At 42.3% G+C, this 21,822-nt stretch overlaps 1 protein-coding gene across 2 annotated transcripts; it reads left to right on the forward strand.

Annotated features, from left to right (window-relative positions):
- Window positions 1-5,972: 5,972 nt before the first annotated feature.
- On the forward strand, window positions 5,973-19,755 carry LOC143293947 (PRELI domain-containing protein 1, mitochondrial-like). 2 transcript variants are annotated; one of them, XM_076605341.1, is made up of 4 exons: window positions 5,973-6,114; window positions 10,804-10,955; window positions 15,249-15,468; window positions 17,296-19,755. In XM_076605341.1, exons 2-4 carry the CDS (start codon window positions 10,864-10,866, stop codon window positions 17,629-17,631), a joined length of 648 nt encoding a protein of 215 aa, XP_076461456.1. In that variant the 5' UTR covers window positions 5,973-6,114; window positions 10,804-10,863; the 3' UTR covers window positions 17,632-19,755. The 2 variants fall into 2 exon arrangements, with proteins under 2 accessions (XP_076461456.1, XP_076461457.1); XM_076605342.1 differs by lacking the exon at window positions 5,973-6,114 and adding an exon at window positions 6,180-6,304.
- Window positions 19,756-21,822: the final 2,067 nt, after the last annotated feature.

The following is a 21,822-nucleotide window of genomic DNA, read 5'->3' on the forward strand; positions in this document are numbered from 1 at the left end:
AGTTTTATACAGTCTGTATTTAACAAAAGTGCTGAAAATTTGATGAATTATGAATTTGTCTTTTGTTTTACTGTGTGCAACTTTTGCGACCTTCTTGCAACAAATGGTCTTTAACTGAAATTGTGCGGGCAATGAATGAGTTTGTTTTAATGACACACATTTATGTATAGCACAGTGAATGAGTTTGTCTAAAAAAAAAAAAGATTTATGTACAGCACAATACATATCATATACATAACAAGACATATCCCTTTCAAAGTCCACATCAAATTATCCAGTTGAATTTCTCATGTTTTGAATCAGTCTCTGTCCCTTTTGGGTCTTGTCTTGTTTTGTCTTGTTGATTTATTCGTTACCAGCATTCCTATCAGTGTATATAGATGTGAAATTGTCAAGCTTCTTGCATGTCACATTCCAATGACTTTCCTTGTTTGTCTGGTTTTGGGGTTTTTTTTTACCTGTTAGTCTGTTTCCACATCAGCTTTGGAAAATATTTCTGTTCACTTTTATTGTTTTATTTCCAAGAGAATTTAAAAGTGATTTTATTTCCAATTTCTTAGGTGTTTCTTTTTTCAGATAAAAAAAAAAGCATACTTGTTTGACACATGGTGTATGAATTTGATGCTTTTGGTTCTTTTACATGTGGTAAGTGCTTCAGTTCATCAGCAAGACTTTTGCTCCAACATTGTTTTGTTTTCAGTCGTTTTAAAAGAAAGACTTGTGTTCTGTTTCTTATCATAACTGTTTCTTTTGTTGTTCTTTTCTTTTCTTTTTTTTCGATCAACAATTATTAACATTTCAAAACAGTGACTTAGTCAAGGGATCAGTCATGTACAAATACTGAGCAACAGCAGGTGCTAGACTTAGAACATGTTATCATATAATTGATTGTCATCATTCTATGGTAGAGGGGAAGATTTGGTTATGAAGTAGGCTGCATTTGTTCGGTCGTCCAGCATGGTCCAAAGATGACACAGTCTGTGTTCTCAAGGATGAGAGCACAAGTGGCTCCGCAGCCCAAGACTGGAAGCACACAGGCACCGCCGGTGTCACAACGGTGGTCTGTTGTCTGAAGTCGGTTGGACACTTCCATGTGGTGTGTGTGTCTGGTAGCAGTGAGCTGTTGCTGGTCCTCTCCAAAGTGTCTCTGGTCCTCTCCAAAGTGTCACTGGTCCTCTTCAAAGGCAGTTGTCGCTGGTCCTCTCCAAAGTGTCACTGGTCCTCTCCAAAGTGTCACTGGTCCTCTCCAAAGTGTCACTGGTCCTCTCCAAAGTGTCACTGGTCCTCTCCAAAGTGTCACTGGTCCTCTTCAAAGGCAGTTGTCACTGGTCCTCTCCAAAGTGTCGCTGGTCCTCTCCAAAGTGTCACTGGTCCTCTCCAAAGTGTCACTGGTCCTCTCCAAAGTGTCGCTGGTCCTCTCCAAAGTGTCACTGGTCCTCTCCAAAGTGTCACTGGTCCTCTCCAAAGTGTCACTGGTCCTCTCCAAAGTGTCGCTGGTCCTCTCCAAAGTGTCACTGGTCCTCTCCAAAGTGTCACTGGTCCTCTCCAAAGTGTCACTGGTCCTCTCCAAAGTGTCACTGGTCCTCTCCAAAGTGTCACTGGTCCTCTCCAAAGTGTCACTGGTCCTCTCCAAAGTGTCACTGGTCCTCTCCAAAGTGTCACTGGTCCTCTTGAAAGGCAGTTGTCACTCCAGAAATGAGTGATGTCCATGCTGGTATCTTTGCTGCCAGAGGCTTCAAGCTTGCAGGGCTAATGAATCCACTCCATTTGTGGAAGCTCTTCACAGCACCCTTGTTCATCAGTTTTGGCCTTGTCTGTGTGTCTTCCCTGGGGCCAAGGGCGGTGTTTGTGATACATGATTTATCCGATGTTTGGTTGAAAGAACAGGCTGTGTTTAGGATTCCATTCATTGTTTAGCTGATAGGGACTTGGAGAGGGACAATTTGCATATTCATTATCATTATTATTGTTACTCTCAGGGTGGTGATGCCGTGTGGCACAAAGTGGCTTATCTTCATGTCAAAGACATCGATCCCAGAGGATGAAGGCAGCAGTGAGAAAGTCAGAATATCTTTTCTTTGGGGAGAAAACTGGAGAGCCAGCTGTGCATGGGCCAGATCCTTGCCCTTACTTTGTGCTTCTAGCTCTGATAAATTGCATTGAATTACCACAGACAAGAGTTTGTGAACGCATGGATATTTTCATCTGGCTTTTAGTGGTTGAACAGTGGCCTGTTAGCTGGTGTCACCCCATCGTCTGTTGACAAGTCTGAGGTTTCTCATTCTCTCTCTTATTCTCTTTCTCTACCTCTCTCTCTCTTTCTCTCTCTGTCTGTCTGTCTCTCTCTCCGCTGTTTGTTGCCAGTTCATCTTGGGCCATCCACCCTTTCAGCTGGTTGTCAGTGCTAAAATTCTTGGCTTGAAAACTTATTCTCTTGGGCCTGACTTGAAGCCTCATGTCTCATGTGCTGATTTCTTTAGTTCCACAAGGTTTAGGTAAGCAGGGCTCAAAACACCAACCCATCTGATTGTCTGGGACAAACTAAACCTGGTGGACAAGAGGAAATGCTCTCTCCACTTGTCTGTTGGGCAGTCAGCAGCTTCAGTGCAGATCAGTCGGCTTCAGTGCAGATCAGTCGGCTTCTTCAGTGCAGATCAGTTCAGTCGACTTCTTCAGTGCAGATCAGTCGACTTCTTCAGTGCAGATCAGTCAGCTTCAGTGCAGATCAGTCGGCTTCTTCAGTGCAGATCAGTTCAGTCGACTTCTTCAGTGCAGATCAGTCGACTTCTTCAGTGCAGATCAGTCGGCTTCTTCAGTGCAGATCAGTTCAGTCGACTTCTTCAGTGCAGATCAGTTCAGTCGACTTCTTCAGTGCAGATCAGTCGACTTCTTCAGTTCAGATCAGTCGGCTTCTTCAGTGCAGATCAGTCGACTTCTTCAGTGCAGATCAGTCGACTTCTTCAGTGCAGATCAGTTCAGTCGACTTCTTCAGTGCAGATCAGTTGGCTTCTTCAGTGCAGATCAGTTGGCTTCTTCAGTGCAGATCAGTCGGCTTCTTCAGTGCAGATCAGTCGGCTTCTTCAGTGCAGATCAGTCGGCTTCTTCAGTGCAGATCAGTTGGCTTCTTCAGTGCAGATCAGTCGGCTTCTTTAGTGCAGATCAGTCGGCTTCTTTAGTGCAGATCAGTCGGCTTCAGTGCAGATCAGTTGTACTTCTCTCCTCCACGTTTCACTTTAATTCTTCCATCCCCCACCACAGTGTTTCTTGTTCTGTAATGCATTCTGCGTATAGCATTAAATCTGTCTGCTGACTGGTTGTTGCACTACCAATTGTTACTTTTTCTAACTTTTATTTCTCCTCTACTTACCCCCCGGACAGTCAAAAATGATCTGGGAATTTCTGATCCTGGTAAGGGCTACACTGGCATTTTTGAAAGAAAAAAAGTGTTTATCTTGTAGAATTAGCTATGAAAATGTCAGTTTGGGATGGAGCCAATATTTTCAAATTTGTAGTCACTGTGTTGAAACTGTGTATGCTTTTTAAAGTGTAAAACTGCAAGGACATTTTGGATGAAGAGGGTGGGTGTGTTTGAGAGTGACTAGGTCAGAGGGGAGACATTTCCTTGTTTTGACAGTGTGCCTGGCATTATCAGACAGGATGAACTGTATAAGTGATTGATTTTTTCATCCATTTGTTTTCTGGTAAATTCAAACATGTACATAGAATCAGTTTATTGGAAATGTAATTCTTCAGGTAAATAAAGTGAAAGCAAAAGAAGAAAAATGAAGTTTTCATTGTAACTGTATGGATGTGTGGGTGCATCAAACTCTCTCTCTCTCTCTCTCTCTCTCTCTCTCTCTCTCACACACACCTCTCTCTCTCTCTCACCTCTCTCTCTCTCTCACACCTCTCTCTCTCTCTCTCTCTCTCTCACACACACACACACCTCTCTCTCTCTCTCTCTCTCTCACACACACACCTCTCTCTCTCTCACACACCTCTCTCTCTCACACACACACACCTCTCTCTCTCGCTCTCTGTCACATACACACAAATGCACAGATCTGTTCTTTCACTTACAGTGGAAAGACATAAAATTGAATAATACTGCACACACACACACAACTAACGCAAATACTTGTGGAACCCTGATATGTGTGCATTTACTCTGTGTGTGTATATAATGTGTGTGTGTTTGAGGAGAACCACACATATGCTGATTAAGAATATTGGAGAGATTTCTACTCTTTACTCTCCAGACAAAGTTTAAAATATTTTCCTTTCTTTCGCTGTTTTTTAGATACAACTCCCACATGGGCTTTTATAACCATTTTTACCTCCACCATACTGGCAACCATACTCTGATTTGGGGGACATGCATGATGTGTATGTTCTTGTTTCCATAACCTATGCAGCACTCACATGAGTTAAGAAAAGATACAACTTTATTTTTTGTAAATGCACCGAAATTTGTCTTTTGGTTGCAGTACATGATATTACATTAACAGACTCATCAAGCACAATCACTTTTAGAACATGAGTATTCATGAAAATATGCAACGCAATAACTAAAGTGATAAAAACTGATGTTGACTAGGTTAGAAAAAAAAAGATGACACTATAAGATACACAGATCTTTTACAATTTCTGAAAAAAAATAAAGCTGCTGCATATGTTCACACACGAAGCAGAATAAGGCACTAACAGATGCTATATGCTGACATGGAAGAAAGGAAAAATCTCCAACCCTTCAACACCCAGGCTGAGATGGGAGTGGAACCCAGGACTCTGATTCAAATTCCACTGCACTGGTCCACTATCAGGCTGTCTCACTTGCCTGCTCACATGCCACCAGGCAGAGTATTAAACAATACTCTCATATTTCATGGTTTATTAGCTTATCAGTCTTCACCCTGATGACCAACAGAAGACCTTTTGGCTGCTTAATGGAGGACTGCTCTGTCCTATTCAGACCCCAGCCTGACCCATGTGATGGTGACAGTATAGTCATCAGCCTCCATTTTGTAATCATTCAGGAAACCTCCTCCCCCTCCTGGAAAGGAAGCTGAACCCAGCAAAGGAAGTGATGGTGACATTTATCAGAGGGTTGTATATGTCCTGTCTTCCAGATGTTGGCAGAAAACAAAGAAAGTGACGGTGACATTTATCAGAGGGTTGTATATTTCCTGTCTTCCAGATGTTAGCAGAAAATAAAGGCAATAATAATAGAATAATAAAAAGCATGCAGCTGAAAAAATAGACAGTCAATATTAACAAAAAACAACGGCAAGAATAGAATAATAAAAAGCTTGCAGCTAAAAAAACAACAACAAAAACAACAAAAAACAAGCCAATAGACACTGCATATGTAAATAGATGGACATATAATAAGTATAATCAAGAGAGACATACAAGCACTGGTGTGTTTCTTTAAAATAATTTGTTTTGATACAGTCCCCATCCTAAGTAGGGTCTTTCTCGATAACACACAATACTGAGAGAGAGAGAGAGAGAGAGAGAGAGGGGGGGGGGGATAAAAAAAAATTACCACAGATTCTCCCACTTTCCCCTTAAGTATTCTAAGAAAAACTATTTTGGGGGGTTAATATTATACGCATACATATTTTAACGCATAAACCTATATTTTATTTCATCATTATCATTATTGTTATTGTTGTTGTTTCATTATTTTTCGGAAGGCCTGTTCAGTGCATTTGGTTATGCTGAGGTCAGTCATCTGAGAACTGGAAACTGACACTGAAGACACACACATGGGTTCACCACATCTACTCCTTAAACATCCTCCTTTCCCCAGTCCTAGTGTCTCCTGCATCACCCCTTTAAAAACATTGATTTAAGTTTTCATTTGTCAAATATAATCTAAAATGTAAAGACAATGAAAGATGTTTCTTTGCGATGGGCTATCGGGAACCCCCAAATCCTGTAAGGGACGCAAGTCCGTATGATTATGCTTACGACGGCAAGATGGCGTTAAGACCTGTAGGTTAGCAACTGTTTCCGCATACCATTGTTAATTGCAGGCAACCCACATTAAATGGGATGGCCACATCACATCAAATACGGTGCAGTTAACGAAAGCAAGAGGTTTGCATGGTAAGTTTGAAGATTTTGTCTATTTTTTTATCAAAAGACGACGGGTTTGCGGTCACGTGCTGATCGGCACATGGGACCCAGGCGATGTTGAAAACTGAACAGAACTTGACCCGTACCGCGGTAGCTGTTGTTGCTCTTTTTGTGCAGAGGTCAACCATACCGGGTTTTGCGTACCACGTTTCACTGGAAGGTAATGTCAAGGCGAAAAGCAGGTATACTAAGGCACGCTTTGTAAGTTTAGCAGTATCTGAACGGACGTAAGTGAAACACCTTTTTAAAAACGATTTTGTGTTGCAACTAAGTTGCACAGCCACAACACTTTCGCTGCGTTCTCGTTTCGCGTTAGCACTTAAGACCTAAATTACTTGGTAAAATTAGATTTACCAAGGCAAAGGTAACTGGTAATTTTATTGTCAACAATGTCAGTAAGTGTAACGGTGCCTACATTTTGAAGTAAATACTCCATTGTGCTCCTCCCATTCCGGTGTGAGCAACTTCTCAAATATTTCAGTTTCGAGGAATTTTGTTTACTTATTTCATCACATCAAGTTTGCTTGTCAGGACAGATTTACGTATTAATTGATTAAAAAACAACAAAACAACATCAACAAAACTCAAAACGTGTGGGCTTATGGGCAAAGGTTGAAATCATTGAGATGGTTGGATGAAGAGAAAAATTGTGTGGACCAGAGAGAGCGAGAGAAGAGGTGTATGAACATGTGTTTCCTGAACAGGTAAAATCAGTTGGTTTAACATGTGTGTTTCCTGAACAGGTAAAATCAGTTGGTTTAACATGTGTGTTTCCTGAACAGGTAAAAGCAATTGGTTTAAGTCTAAGCTGGAAACACATTCTGTTTTACAAAGGAGTTACTAACCAACACTGTTTTTTTTCCCCCATTTGTTTTTGTTTTTTGTTGTTGTTTGCTTACACTAATTTTGAAATTGTCCTTTAACTATTTCTAAATCAGTAATTGTTGACAGTTCTATCACCATTTTCTAAGTGAATTTAATTTGTCATGGCACTTTAAGTAACTCAGTAAACTGAATAGACTTTTGGTATAAATTCTCAGATGAAAAATGTACTTAAATTTGTTCAAGTTATCAAAATAATTACGAAATTGCCATGGGGCATGTGATACATATATAACTTTTTTTTAAATGATGGTGTCTTTAAAAGGTCCACTGTAATGATAAGTTTACGGTTTATTGTAAGGTAAAATAATTTAAGCAGATTTGTCAGTTGCAGAGAGGTATTTCAGTGTTTAAACATAAAAGATTAGGTGTAACTTTTGCTTGCTGTTTTTGAAATTGGGAATTTTTATTTTTTTACATTCTATCTGATCCACTTAATTTAAAGACTCAGTGCAGAGTCCTGATAACCTATGATTTTCATTGTGTTTTTTTCTTTCTTTTTTAGTTTTTATGTCATTTCTGTCTTTTCTTAAATTTTTTTTTTTTTTTTGAAGTGGATGTAGTACATATTATCAGTCCCTGTGCTTTGACACCCCCTTCAGACAGGAAACCTGGTTGTTGTGTTTTGTTTTTGATTTGTTGCCTGCACAGTCCATGCCATGTCAGTGGCATTATCCTCACACTGCTCACCTCAAATCCCCATACACACCACGCCCAGGCTCGTCTGCAACAGCTTGCATGGGAAGCTGTATTGTACTAGTAGAGAAATTTATAGACCAACCTCTGTTCTTCCTCTGTGTGTGTGTGTGTGTGTGTGTGTGTGTGTGTGTGTGTGTGTGTGTGCATGTGTGTGTGTGTGTGTGTGTGTGCATGTGTGTGTGTGCAAGTGTGTGTGTCTATGACTATGACTGTATGAGAGTGAGTGACTATTTTAATGTTTTAGAATGTTGTACAGGGAGATTGCAAGCTGTGCATGAACAGAGTTAGAAGGGGACAGGGAGAGTTGTTTTGCTGGTGGCCTTACTTGGCAGCTGGAACAGAGTTAGAAGGGGACAGGGAGAGTTGTTTTGCTGGTGGCCTTACTTGGCAGCTGGAACAGAGTTGGAGGGGAATAGGGAGAGTTGTTTTGCTGGTGGCCTTACTTGGCAGCATGAACAGAGTTGAAGGGGACAGGGAGAGTTGTTTTGCTGGTGGCCTTACTTGGCAGCTGGAACAGAGTTGAAGGGGACAGGGAGAGTTGTTTTGCTGGTGGCCTTACTTGGCAGCATGAACAGAGTTAGAGGGGACAGGGAGAGTTGTTTTGCTGGTGGCCTTACTTGGCAGCATGAACAGAGTTGAAGGGGACAGGGAGAGTTGTTTTGCTGCTGGCCTTACTTGGCAGCTGGAACAGAGTTGAAGGGGACTAGGGAGAGTTGTTTTGCTGGTGGCCTTACTTGGCAGATGGAACAGAGTTAGAAGGGGACAGGGAGAGTTGTTTTGCTGCTGGCCTTACTTGGCAGATGGAACAGAGTTGAAGGGGACAGGGAGAGTTGTTTTGCTGGTGGCCTTACTTGGCAGCTGGAACAGAGTGGAAGGGGACAGGGAGAGTTGTTTTGCTGGTGGCCTTACTTGGCAGCTGGAACAGAGTGGAAGGGGACAGGGAGAGTTGTTTTGCTGGTGGCCTTACTTGGCAGATGGAACAGAGTTAGAAGGGGACAGGGAGAGTTGTTTTGCTGGTGGCCTTACTTGGCAGATGGAACAGAGTTAGAAGGGGACAGGGAGAGTTGTTTTGCTGGTGGCCTTACTTGGCAGCTGGAACAGAGTTGAAGGGGACAGGGAGAGTTGAGGGGGAGAGTTGCTTGCTGGTGGCCTACTTCAGTACTTGACAGCGTGACATCAAGAAGAAAGGGTCTTCTGTCAGATTTATGGAAGTGGTTACTGGAGTTTTCGCTCTCTCTACTCTTAGATTGTTGGAAAGCTGGTGGGGTCTGGTTGGGTGAAAGGATAAACTGAGACGCAATGGTTTTATGTAATGAAAGAACCCACACTTCTGAGCAACATGGGAGATATCTCGGGTGCAGTTGTTTTGAAGTATCCACTTTTGATGAGACAAACAAAAAATGTTATGTCAGGAACTGGGAAGTAAAAAACAGAAAAGAGAGAGAGAGAAAAGAAGATGAAGAGGAAAGAAAAGTGGCTGTGTGGCAACACAGACATCAGAAGGAGCAGCTGAACATAACAAGCAGAAATATATTTTGTGCTGTGTAGTGCTCTCAGATCATTTTTATAAAGACTGCTACTTTTGTGTGCCTGGTCATGTTTAAGTTTGACCATGATAACAGATAATACTTAGTAATACTGATAATGAAAAATAATAAATATAATATTTGATAATGAAGAACAAAGCATGATGATAATAACGATAATAATAATGATAATGGTTAATAGCAATAATAAGTAGTACTAGTAGTAATAGTAATAACAATAATAATAAAGCATTTGTAAGACAATTATGGAAGGAAATGATAGACTCATAGAGCCAGTGAAACTAAAACTGCTCTATTTGCAGATGCTTAAATATCTTAACGATCTTAACGAAGCGTCACTGGGTGTGGGTTTTTAGATTTTGTTTCCATTTCAGTTTATTTGTGTTATCTAAAACTAAGTCAATTACAAAGGCACAAAATCAGCTTCGTTTGTGTTCAGTTTACTATAGGAGGACATTTCTGGGTTTTTTTTTCATTTGTCCCTCTAATTGACCACAAGTAGAAAGTCTGTAAGAGAGCTGACAGCAGCTGTTGAGGCACCAGCAATGGCTTGATATGTGTGCCTTTGTTGGATTTACTAAAGTAAAGGGGACATGAAGTGAAATAGCTTCATGCTAAAAAAAACCTGGCAAATGGGTAAATAGTTACTCACAGAACCATGCATTCAATTGAACATATCTGCACATTAAAGCAGTTCTTTTGATCTCAACTATCAGCTTGGTGCGACACAGTGCGCCACCATATTGGGCTTGGCTGAAACAGAGGTCAATTTTGACATCACATTGACTGTGCACACAGCCAACTTACAGGATTGCTTATTTTAGAACAGCTGTGATTGAGACTGCAGGCCCATCACATTCATTGTTTTCAAAAGCTGCAACAGTCAAAACATATGCTTTCTTAGTGCACAACGGAGTTGGGAAACACACAGTTTCCACGCCGACACTGACAACTTTGACCTGTCTGTGTTGTTGACAGCTTGTTTGAACTCTTCTTCTGTAAACAGGGGTTCAGAATTGTATAGAACTAAACCAAAATCCATTCCAACACAGACTTTGCACAGTATTCTTTTTTCTGTCCTTTTGGAAAGTCCTTGCTCAATATTTTTTAACAAATTCATTTTGATCTGCTTCGCTAGTCAGCCAGAAGCCAGAGTGAGTCTCCGAAGTTGTGGTGTCACAGCTTGTCCAAAACAACAGACTCAGTGACTACTGGAGGCATAACCTTTGAATAAATTTTGTTCTTGAGATACACATTTATCTGCTATAGTTTAAAAAGAATTGGACGAGCAATAATTGCCTAAAATCTGTTTGAAAACCAAAAAGCCAAACCACTCTCTGGTAATGTGTGGTCAGAATTGACTGGATTTCTCTGAGTATTCTGAAAATTTTGTCAGTTAATCTGATGTTCACAAGTTTCACAAGTTTCAGTTTTTGTAAAAATTTGCATTCATTATTAGATATATATATGATATATCTTTCTCGCTCTCTCTGTGTATATTTATATATGTATTTTTATTTGACTATTTCAGATTGAGTGAAAGCAGTTATGAGTGAATGATTTGGCACGAGTGGAGACAAAGGAGGCAAGCATGGGGAAATTCTACAGTGGGACAGTGACGTACAAGTGGAGCTGGGACCAGGTGGCTCAGGCCTTTTGGCAGCGCTACCCTAACCCTTACAGGTAAGGTGTCTGCATTACCCTGAACTTTGCAGGTAACATTTCTGTGTTATCCTAACCCTTACAGGTAAGGTGGCTGCGTTACCCTGAACTTTGCAGGTAACATTTCTGTGTTATCCTAACCCTTTCAGGTAAGGTGTCTGCGTTACCCTGAACTTTGCAGGTAACATTTCTGTGTTATCCTAACCCTTACAGGTAAGGTGTCTGCGTTACCCTGAACTTTGCAGGTAACATTTCTGTGTTACCCTAACCCTTTCAGGTAAGGTGTCTGCGTTACCCTGAAGTTTGCAGGTAACATTTCTGTGTTATCCTAACCCTTACAGGTAAGGTGTCTGCGTTACCCTGAACTTTGCAGGTAACATTTCTGTGTTACCCTAACCCTTACAGGTAAGGTGTCTGCGTTACCCTGAACTTTGCAGGTAACATTTCTGTGTTACCCTAACCCTTTCAGGTAAGGTGTCTGCGTTACCCTGAACTTTGCAGATAACATTTCTGTGTTACCCTAACCCTTTCAGGTAAGGTGTCTGCGTTACCCTGAACTTTGCAGATAACATTTCTGTGTTACCCTAACCCTTACAGGTAAGGTGTCTGCGTTACCCTGAACTTTGCAGGTAACATTTCTGTGCTACCCTAACCCTTACAGGTAAGGTGTCTGCATTACCCTGAACTTTGCAGGTAACATTTCTGTGTTACCCTAACCCTTACAGGTAAGGTGTCTGCGTTACCCTGAACTTTGCAGGTAACATTTCTGTGTTACCCTAACCCTTTCAGGTAAGGTGTCTGCGTTACCCTGAACTTTGCAGGTAACATTTCTGTGTTACCCTAACCCTTTCAGGTAAGGTGTCTGCGTTACCCTGAACTTTGCAGGTAACATTTCTGTGTTACCCTAACCCTTTCAGGTAAGGTGTCTGCGTTACCCTGAACTTTGCAGGTAACATTTCTGTGTTACCCAACCCTTTCAGGTAAGGTGTCTGCGTTACCCTGAACTTTGCAGGTAACATTTCTGTGTTACCCTAACCCTTTCAGGTAAGGTGTCTGCGTTACCCTGAACTTTGCAGGTAACATTTCTGTGTTACACTAACCCTTACAGGTAAGGTGTCTGCATTACCCTGAACTTTGCAGGTAACATTTCTGTGTTACCCTAACCCTTTCAGGTAAGGTGTCTGCGTTACCCTGAACTTTGCAGGTAACATTTCTGTGTTACCCTAACCCTTTCAGGTAAGGTGTCTGCGTTACCCTGAACTTTGCAGGTAACATTTCTGTGTTACCCTAACCCTTTCAGGTAAGGTGTCTGCGTTACCCTGAACTTTGCAGGTAACATTTCTGTGTTACCCTAACCCTTTCAGGTAAGGTGTCTGCGTTACCCTGAACTTTGCAGGTAACATTTCTGTGTTACCCTAACCCTTTCAGGTAACGTTTCTGTGTCACCCTGACCCTTGTTTAGATGAAATCTGTGAATGTTGTCAAGCTACAGTTAGGAGGTTCATGACTTTCCCTTGTTTTTGTATGTATAACTATAAGGCTTTAAAACTTAGTTTTGATTGACCTTTTATTCATTTATTTGGGGCTCTCAGCTGGTTGGAAGAAGTGACCAGTATTCAGCCTGGAAAGGGCCTCTTTGTGGTGGGCTGACCTACAGCTGGTTTGAAGAAGTGACCAGTATTCAGCCTGGAAAGGGCCTCTTTGTGGTGGGCTGACCTACAGCTGGTTTGAAGAAGTGACCAGTATTCAGCCTGGAAAGGGCCTCTTTGTGGTGGGCTGACCTACAGCTGGTTTGAAGAAGTGACCAGTATTCAGCCTGGAAAGGGCCTCTTTGTGGTGGGCTGACCTACAGCTGGTTTGAAGAAGTGACCAGTATTCAGCCTGGAAAGGGCCTCTTTGTGGTGGGCTGACCTACAGCTGGTTTGAAGAAGTGACCAGTATTCAGCCTGGAAAGGGCCTCTTTGTGGTGGGCTGACCTACAGCTGGTTTGAAGAAGTGACCAGTATTCAGCCTGGAAAGGGCCTCTTTGTGGTGGGCTGACCTACAGCTGGTTTGAAGAAGTGACCAGTATTCAGCCTGGAAAGGGCCTCTTTGTGGTGGGCTGACCTACAGCTGGTTTGAAGAAGTGACCAGTATTCAGCCTGGAAAGGGCCTCTTTGTGGTGGGCTGACCTACAGCTGGTTTGAAGAAGTGACCAGTATTCAGCCTGGAAAGGGCCTCTTTGTGGTGGGCTGACCTACAGCTGGTTTGAAGAAGTGACCAGTATTCAGCCTGGAAAGGGCCTCTTTGTGGTGGGCTGACCTACAGCTGGTTTGAAGAAGTGACCAGTATTCAGCCTGGAAAGGGCCTCTTTGTGGTGGGCTGACCTACAGCTGGTTTGAAGAAGTGACCAGTATTCAGCCTGGAAAGGGCCTCTTTGTGGTGGGCTGACCTACAGCTGGTTTGAAGAAGTGACCAGTATTCAGCCTGGAAAGGGCCTCTTTGTGGTGGGCTGACCTACAACTAGTAGAAGTAAAATGATTTTATTTGATACTGCAGTGTAACAATGATTTGTATACTTATAATATATGTCCTTGTCGTGCTCCTAATGAATGTACATGGAATGTGTGCAGTCATTCTTTCTTCTCCTTTTCAGAGAATAATATGGCTGTTGTAACGGGTTACTGTTGAAAAGGATTATTGACTATTGGTTGAGGAAGAAAATGGATTTGGGTTGTATTTTGGGGGTGGGTGGGTGCCTGGTATAAAGTAAGTCCTGTTAAAAAAACACAAAAAAGACTGGGTGACAGAAAGGACAAGTGTGGCCCCAGGCTGTTGAAGGAGTGGTAAGGAATAAGTCGTGTTGTATTATAGTGTCATTGGTGCAGGGGTGTACACAGGTGACAGATGTCCGACATTGACTGTTGAAGGGTTGAGAATGGCCCATCATTTTATTGCTGAAGAGGACAAACCACCTATTACTTTTACATCATGAAGTCATTGTCTTATGCATTTCTTTGTTAGCTTGGACATCTTTTGTGACGAACTTCAGTGACAAGTCGATCCTCCCAAAATGACAAGTTCTATCAGAAGGAGGTCAGCATCATTGCACATGTTAACTCTCAGTCTGGGCAGTTTTAGTCAGTTTGTTAGCATCAGATTAACCAGGACGTAATGTCTTGTGTGCGTGTAAGTGGAAGGAAAGCTGGCCATGGGGCAAACTGTTTCTCACTTTTCTCACAGAAAACATGGAATGTTTCCAAGGATCTGAGATCTTTGGATAGGTTTTCTGGAACATTGCCTAGATGATGCAGCGCTGTCCAGTTTGAAGCAAGACACTGCTGTGACAGCAACTTTAACTATGTATGAGTGTTGGTTTTTGTAAACTGTCAATTTTTTTTGCAGTTTGTTGTTGAAAGTCATGAAACATGGAAAAGAATGGTCTGTGAGTGTGAACAGAAATGATGGAAATGAACAGAACCAGTCAGAAAATACTGGATTTTTTTGGTGGAGGGGGAGGGGGGGGGGGGGAGGGGGAGCAACCAGAACAGAGGGCAAGAAATTATGGAGAAAGACTTCATTTTTGTATTTTTCATTTTCAGTACTTCATTTTGATATCTTTCATTTTGCAAGATTTCGTATTCTTTTTTTTTCTTCCCCCCCCAAGGCTTCATTTTCATATTCTTCAATTTCAGGACTTAGTTTTCATTTACATCCAGGTAAACTTCTTCAGTGTACGGGAGTGTTTTTCAAGTAATTGTAATATAAGTTGATATTGTGTGATAATATTCTGTTCATTTTTATCTTTGCTGATTAACTATTTTGGCTTGCCCTGATAAATGTGTTTACCAACTGTTTCAGTGTCCCATTTATCTTGGTGTGAAGAGGACAGATGTCCAGTTAAGTTTAGATGAGTCTGCACATTTATTCTGTTGTTTGTCCAAGTGGATATACACCCATGCTGGTGTTACCAAGGAACGTGGTTCCAGCTGTTCATGTTACTTTTCTTTCTTTCCAGCAGATTATGTGTTCTGGACAAGCTTCCATTGTATTATTTTATTGTTGCATTTGTGTGGTCAAAATGCATTGTGTGTGTGTGTGTGTGTGTGTGTGTGTGTGTGTAGTGATAGTGATAGTCAGCCCTGTCTGATTTTGACCATTGGAGCAGCAGAGGAGGCAACTGCTGTCCCAACTGCTTGGGCCAGAGTTAGAGAAAAACCACTGATCATGCAGATCTCACTTTATGCTGTTGGGCCAAGTGTAAGCTAATGTCATTCTCTGATACATGGTCAGGGTTAGCCTACAAAAATAGGATACTGGTGTATGTGTGTGCAGCAACCACGTGTTAACAGAAGACATACTATCACGACACGTGCAAGGTCACTGCCTGTACACACGACGTTTATTGACCAAGACCAATCCCGTCCCCCGCTGGGGTGAGCGCTTCATTCCAAACTCGGCGCGCAAGATGTGCGTCATTGAGGAGTCGGTGGTGGATGCTGAATCGCGCACAATCACGACGTACACACGCAACATGGCCATGCAGCATGTGATGGTGAGTACTGTCTGTCTTGGCCCTGTGTGGTGTGGAACACACTGTCTGTCTTGGCCCTGTGTGGTGTGGAACATGCTGTCTGTCTTGGCCCTGTGTGGTGTGGAACATGCTGTCTGTCTTGGCCCTGTGTGGTGTGGAACATGCTGTCTGTCTTGGCCCTGTGTGGTGTGGAACACACTGTCTGTCTTGGCCCTGTGTGGTGATGAACACACTGTCTGTCTTGGCCCTGTGTGGTGTGGAACATGCTGTCTGTCTTGGCCCTGTGTGGTGATGAACACACTGTCTGTCTTGGCCCTGTGTGGTGTGGAACATGCTGTCTGTCTTGGCCCTGTGTGGTGTGGAACACACTGTCTGTCTTGGCCCTGTGTGGTGATGAACACACTGTCTTGGTCCTGTGTGGTGTGGAACACACTGTCTTGGCCCTGTGTGGTGTGGAACATGCTGTCTTGGCCCTGTGTGGTGTGGAACACACTGTCTGTCTTGGCCCTGTGTGGTGTGGAACACACTGTCTTGGTCCTGTGTGGTGTGGAACATGCTGTCTTGGCCCTGTGTGGTGTGGAACACACTGTCTGTCTTGGCCCTGTGTGGTGTGGAACACACTGTCTGTCTTGGCCCTGTGTGGTGTGGAACACACTGTCTTGGTCCTGTGTGGTGTGGAACATGCTGTCTTGGCCCTGTGTGGTGTGGAACACACTGTCTTGGTCCTGTGTGGTGTGGAACATGCTGTCTTGGCCCTGTGTGGTGTGGAACATGCTGTCTGTCTTGGCCCTGTGTGGTGTGGAACACACTGTCTGTCTTGGCCCTGTGTGGTGTGGAACATGCTGTCTGTCTTGGCCCTGTGTGGTGTGGAACACACTGTCTGTCTTGGCCCTGTGTGGTGTGGAACACACTGTCTGTCTTGGCCCTGTGTGGTGTGTCTGTCTTGGCCCTGTGTGGTGTGGAACATGCTGTCTGTCTTGGCCCTGTGTGGTGTGGAACATGCTGTCTGTCTTGGCCCTGTGTGGTGTGGAACACACTGTCTGTCTTGGCCCTGTGTGGTGTGGAACATGCTGTCTGTCTTGGCCCTGTGTGGTGTGGAACATGCTGTCTGTCTTGGCCCTGTGTGGTGTGGAACACACTGTCTGTCTTGGCCCTGTGTGGTGTGGAACACACTGTCTGTCTTGGCCCTGTGTGGCGTGGAACACACTGTCTTGGCCCTGTGTGGTGTGGAACACACTGTCTGTCTTGGCCCTGTGTGGTGTGGAACACACTGTCTTGGCCCTGTGTGGTGTGGAACACACTGTCTGTCTTGGCCCTGTGTGGTGTGGAACACACTGTCTTGGCCCTGTGTGGTGTGGAACACACTGTCTGTCTTGGCCCTGTGTGGTGTGGAACACACTGTCTGTCTTGGCCCTGTGTGGTGTGGAACACACTGTCTGTCTTGGCCCTGTGTGGTGTGGAACACACTGTCTGTCTTGGCCCTGTGTGGTGTGGAACATGCTGTCTGTCTTGGCCCTGTGTGGTGTGGAACACACTGTCTGTCTTGGCCCTGTGTGGTGTGGAACACACTGTCTGTCTTGGCCCTCTGTGGTTTACTGTGATTGTCGTCACTGCTCCCAGCTGTATTTTAAATGGCTACCTGACTGCAGTTGGGGAAGGTTGGAACTGGAGAGGATTCGTGCCCCTCCTTCCGTTACCGATCCCTTGACACAGTGAATTTGAATTCAGTGTCCCTGTGACAGTAAAAGGCGATGGGACCTTATATTGTTCAGCTCCTCCTTGAAGTCTTTTACCTCATCAGTGGCACATTTCCATTCATTGAGACTTTTTGTTGTTGTCTTTGCACAGAATGTGGAGGAGAAGTGTGTGTACCAGATCAGCCCAGACAACAGCAAGTGGACGGTGTGTGAGAAGAGTGCCTGGGTGTCCTCGGCTGTCTTTGGCTTCGGCGCGGCCATCACAGCCTTCGGCATCGACCGCTTCAAGAAGAATGCAGCCAAGGCTAGCCGGGGCTACGAACACGTGCTGGAAAGGATGTTCACACCCGCCCTCCACCACCAGGCGGTGTCGGCGGCAGCTGCCAGCAACACAGACAAGTTCAAGGACAAGGCCATCAAGGTCGCGCAGGCAGCCAAGGCCAAGGCCCCCACGTCCATCATGTCCCCCCGCCCCCAGCCCTCCTAGTGCCACCTTCCTCGCTGGTTCCGTCTGGACAGACCACAGCTGGCTTTCCAGGACTTAAAGGATTGTGTCTCATCGAGCCAGCCTGCACGTGTGCTACTGCTACCAGTGGTTTTGTGGTGTGCGGAGGCTGGGTGTGAGCTAGGAGTCTGTTGGTGGTTTGCATTTGTTGTGCGAGGGTGTTTTGGGCTACTTTAAGGGGGGAAGATCGTTGAATGTGTCTTTTCTGCATTTGTCAGAATATACTTGTTAAATGAATTTGTGTCCATTTTCGTTTTTTTGTAGATTGAAGAAAAATAAATAAAATGAAGAGAACATTTGACGTATCTGAAATGTTACTGGATTTTGCCGTCCTGTAATCTTGAGAATATTTCACTCTGTAACTGTACGCAAGGGAAAGTTCAGAAAAAGAAAAGGAAAAAAGGAAGTGACATAAATGATACTTTCCTTGGGTGTTTGACATAAACATTACATGTGCTAACGTTAGTGGAGTCCTGGCTTTGAACTGGAGACCGGTGCAGCAGAAAACTTTCCTTTTGTGTGTCCACATGGCTGTGGTTTCTGGTTTCATTCCCTGTATATGCCTGTCAGCATGGATTGCATGCAGCATCAATACGGCCGCCATACCTCTTGTGGGCTTATAGGAATATCCGTGTTTGAATTCACAATTTGACAGTCTGAAAGTTGATTTTGTATTTCAAACCTTTCCCATAGGAAATGTCCATTTGTGAGTGAGCATTCTGTATTTGGTTGAAAATGAGTTTTTGTTAAGAGTTTGCAGTGTAAGGTGGGAAAATGATTATTTTCATGGTTTGATAAACTTGCATGCAAACACACACCTCTTTATGTTACTGTGAATCTATGAAAAGTCAGGGAAGTATATAGTTGAAAGGTGATAGGTGCATGGCTATTATAAATGACGTAATTGTTGGACAAATGACTTATGGAAATAGTTTTCATTCCAGTTCATGAAAAAAAACAACCTGTTGCATATGAGTAAAAGTGGTTTTGTTTCTTCAACTTCATCACAAGTCTGGATATAAATGTGGTTCATTGCAGTAATTTTGCATTTTCAAAAGGGATGTTAAGCACAAATGGTTTAGGGTATGGTGAATAATTTTGTCCAGTGTAAATGTAACCTGTGAATATTTGGAATTGGGAATACGATGACACTATGTGGCTGTCGTAAATACCAGACAGACAGTGGAGCACCTGTAGTAATATGGCATTCAGTCATTTGAATAACCATTTAACATTTTTTGCATCTTGTTTTATTCATTATGGCAGAACTGGTCAGTTGTTGGGCTTCTGAATCTGTGTTTTCAGCCCCACATGGTAAGGGACTTAACTCTGCTTTTCCTCACTCCAGTCTGGTGTGAATGGAACCCGACTTTTGGTTAGGGAAGCTTCAGATGGTGCCCTGCCGTCCTATGCCAAGCCCTAGGCACAGTGGTTTTGAATTCATTGCCCTGATAGCCTTAAAGGTTATGGGAAATTAAACCTTATTCATATGGAGGTGTTCAACAAACCCATAAATGCTCAGACTGATCACACAAGCATAATGACACATAGGTTTAAACCTCTTTACTGGAAGCTGTTCTTACATTTTGCATGCCCCAACATGGATCTCAGGTCACTTGGATTACGTTCAATGATTTTCAGTATGCTTGGAGTGTGGAGAAAGTAGTTGTTTTTTTTTAGTTGGGCTTTCTAAAATAGAATAGTCTTTTCTGGGTATTCTCAACTTTGAATTAGAGTATTCTTTTTTGTGTATTTTAAAAGTTAGAAAATTATTTTCTGGGTATTAATATTGAAACATAAGATTCTTTTCTATATATTCCTAACTTTGAAAAGAAATATTCTTTTCTGTAGGTAACCAGGCAAATGGAGTATTTTAGTAAATACTTTGATTTGTTTTTTTGGTTGTTCTACAAATGTTCAGAACAGTTAAGTTAGTATATGAAAATATAAAGAACCATCATAAAAGTAATTTATTGTGTACTGCAACTTAAGTGAATAGTATGTAAAAGTGATAGTGTTGTCACCAAGAAATAAGTGCAGAAATGATTAAAGATGGGCTGTATTTGATAGACTGAATAAAACTGGTGGTGTTGGCTGAAGAGAGAACTGACTGACAACTGTGGTCTGGATGTCAGCACAACAATGTGTTTTTCAAGCTGCATTGGGCCTGAATTATTTTCAGGGAACATGCTTCATAGATGTTACCATTGTAGAAGATAATTATCTTAGATCAGTTGCCTCAACTGGTGTACACTTCCGTGCACACAACGCACATACACAATGACTCTCGCCTCACCACACAACTAGCATGCACACATGCACGTACACAATCACTCTCACCTCACCACACAACTAGCATGCACACACGCACGTACACAATCACTCTCACCTCACCACACAACTAGCATGCACACACACACGTACACAATGACTCTCACCTCACCACACAACTAGCATGCACACACGCATGTACACAATGACTCTCCCCTCACCACACAACTAGCATACTCCTGTTTATAGCCTGCTTGTTTGTCTTATAGCATGTCTTGTGTCTTGCAGCCTGTGTGTTTGAAGTTTAGTTCAGTTCAGAGCAGTGTGGCTGAAACTAAAGTCTAGCCCACTGCACTGTGCCTTATCAGTTCTGACAAAGGATTAAGCAAAAATATTTGGGAAAAGCCCACCAAAACAAACTGACATTGTGCACCCCCCCCCACACCCCGCCCCTCCTGCCACCCACCCACACAAACAAAAACCCCCAAAACACACAGACATACTAACACAAAAAATTAATAGTAGCAAAACAAAACTAACAAAAGAAACACAAACCAAAGAAGAGAAGAAAATCCCAGACCAAAACTACATCCCCCTAGGGCCCCTTCTTCAAAATTCTGTGGTAAAGAATGAAGCAATGTTTCAGTCAACTGAAATCCCCTGAAATGAAAATTAGGCACTGTTATGGTTGAATCAACCAAAGTTCCATGAAAAAAAAGAAGAAAAAAACAAAAAAAAGCACTATTATCATCATTATATCAACTGAAATCTGACGAAAAGAAAATTAAGCATTATTTCAGTCATCGGCTGAATCCGATGAAATGAAAATTATGCACTATTTCTGTCATCAGCTGAAATCCCATGAAATGAAAATTATGCACTATTATAGTCATTCTATCAATCGAAATCCCATGAAAAGAAAATTGAGCATTATTTGTCCATCAACTGAATCCGATGAAAAGAAAATTAAGCACTATTTCAGGCACAATTTTACTCATCATACCAACTCAAATCCCATGAACCCCCCCAACCCCCATGAACATTAGTCATTACAGCTACTGAAATCTCATGGAAAAGAAAATTAAGCATAATTACAGTCATTACAGCTACTGAAATCCCATGGAAAAGAAAATTAAGCATAATTACAGTCATTACAGCTACTGAAATCTCATGGAAAAGAAAATTAAACACAATTACAGTCATTACAGCTACTGAAATCTCATGGAAAAGAAAATTAAGCATAATTAGTCATTACAGCTACTGAAATCTCATGGAAAAGAAAATTAAACACAATTACAGTCATTACAGCTACTGAAATCTCATGGAAAAGAAAATTAAGCACAATTACAGTCATTACAGCTACTGAAATCTCATGGAAAAGAAAATTAAGCACAATTACAGTCATTACAGCTACTGAAATCTCATGGAAAAGAAAATTAAGCATAATTACAGTCATTACAGCTACTGAAATCTCATGGAAAAGAAAATTAAGCACAATTAGTCATTACAGCTACTGAAATCTCATGGAAAAGAAAATTAAGCATAATTACAGTCATTACAGCTACTGAAATCTCATGGAAAAGAAAATTAAGCACAATTACAGTCATTACAGCTACTGAAATCTCATGGAAAAGAAAATTAAGCACAATTAGTTATTACAACTACTGAAATCCCATGGAAAAGAAAATTAAGCACAATTACAGACATTACAACTACTGAAATCCCATGGAAAAGAAAATTAAGCACAATTACAGTCATTACAGCTACTGAAATCCCATGGAAAAGAAAATTAAACAATTACAGTCATTACAGGTACTGAAATCCCATGGAAAAAAAATTAAGCACAATTAGTTATTACAACTACTGAAATCTCATGGAAAAGAAAATTAACCATGGAAAAGA

This window comes from Babylonia areolata, chromosome 19, assembly GCF_041734735.1.
Source record: "Babylonia areolata isolate BAREFJ2019XMU chromosome 19, ASM4173473v1, whole genome shotgun sequence".
In the NCBI taxonomy this organism is placed as follows: Eukaryota; Metazoa; Mollusca; class Gastropoda; order Neogastropoda; family Buccinidae; genus Babylonia; species Babylonia areolata.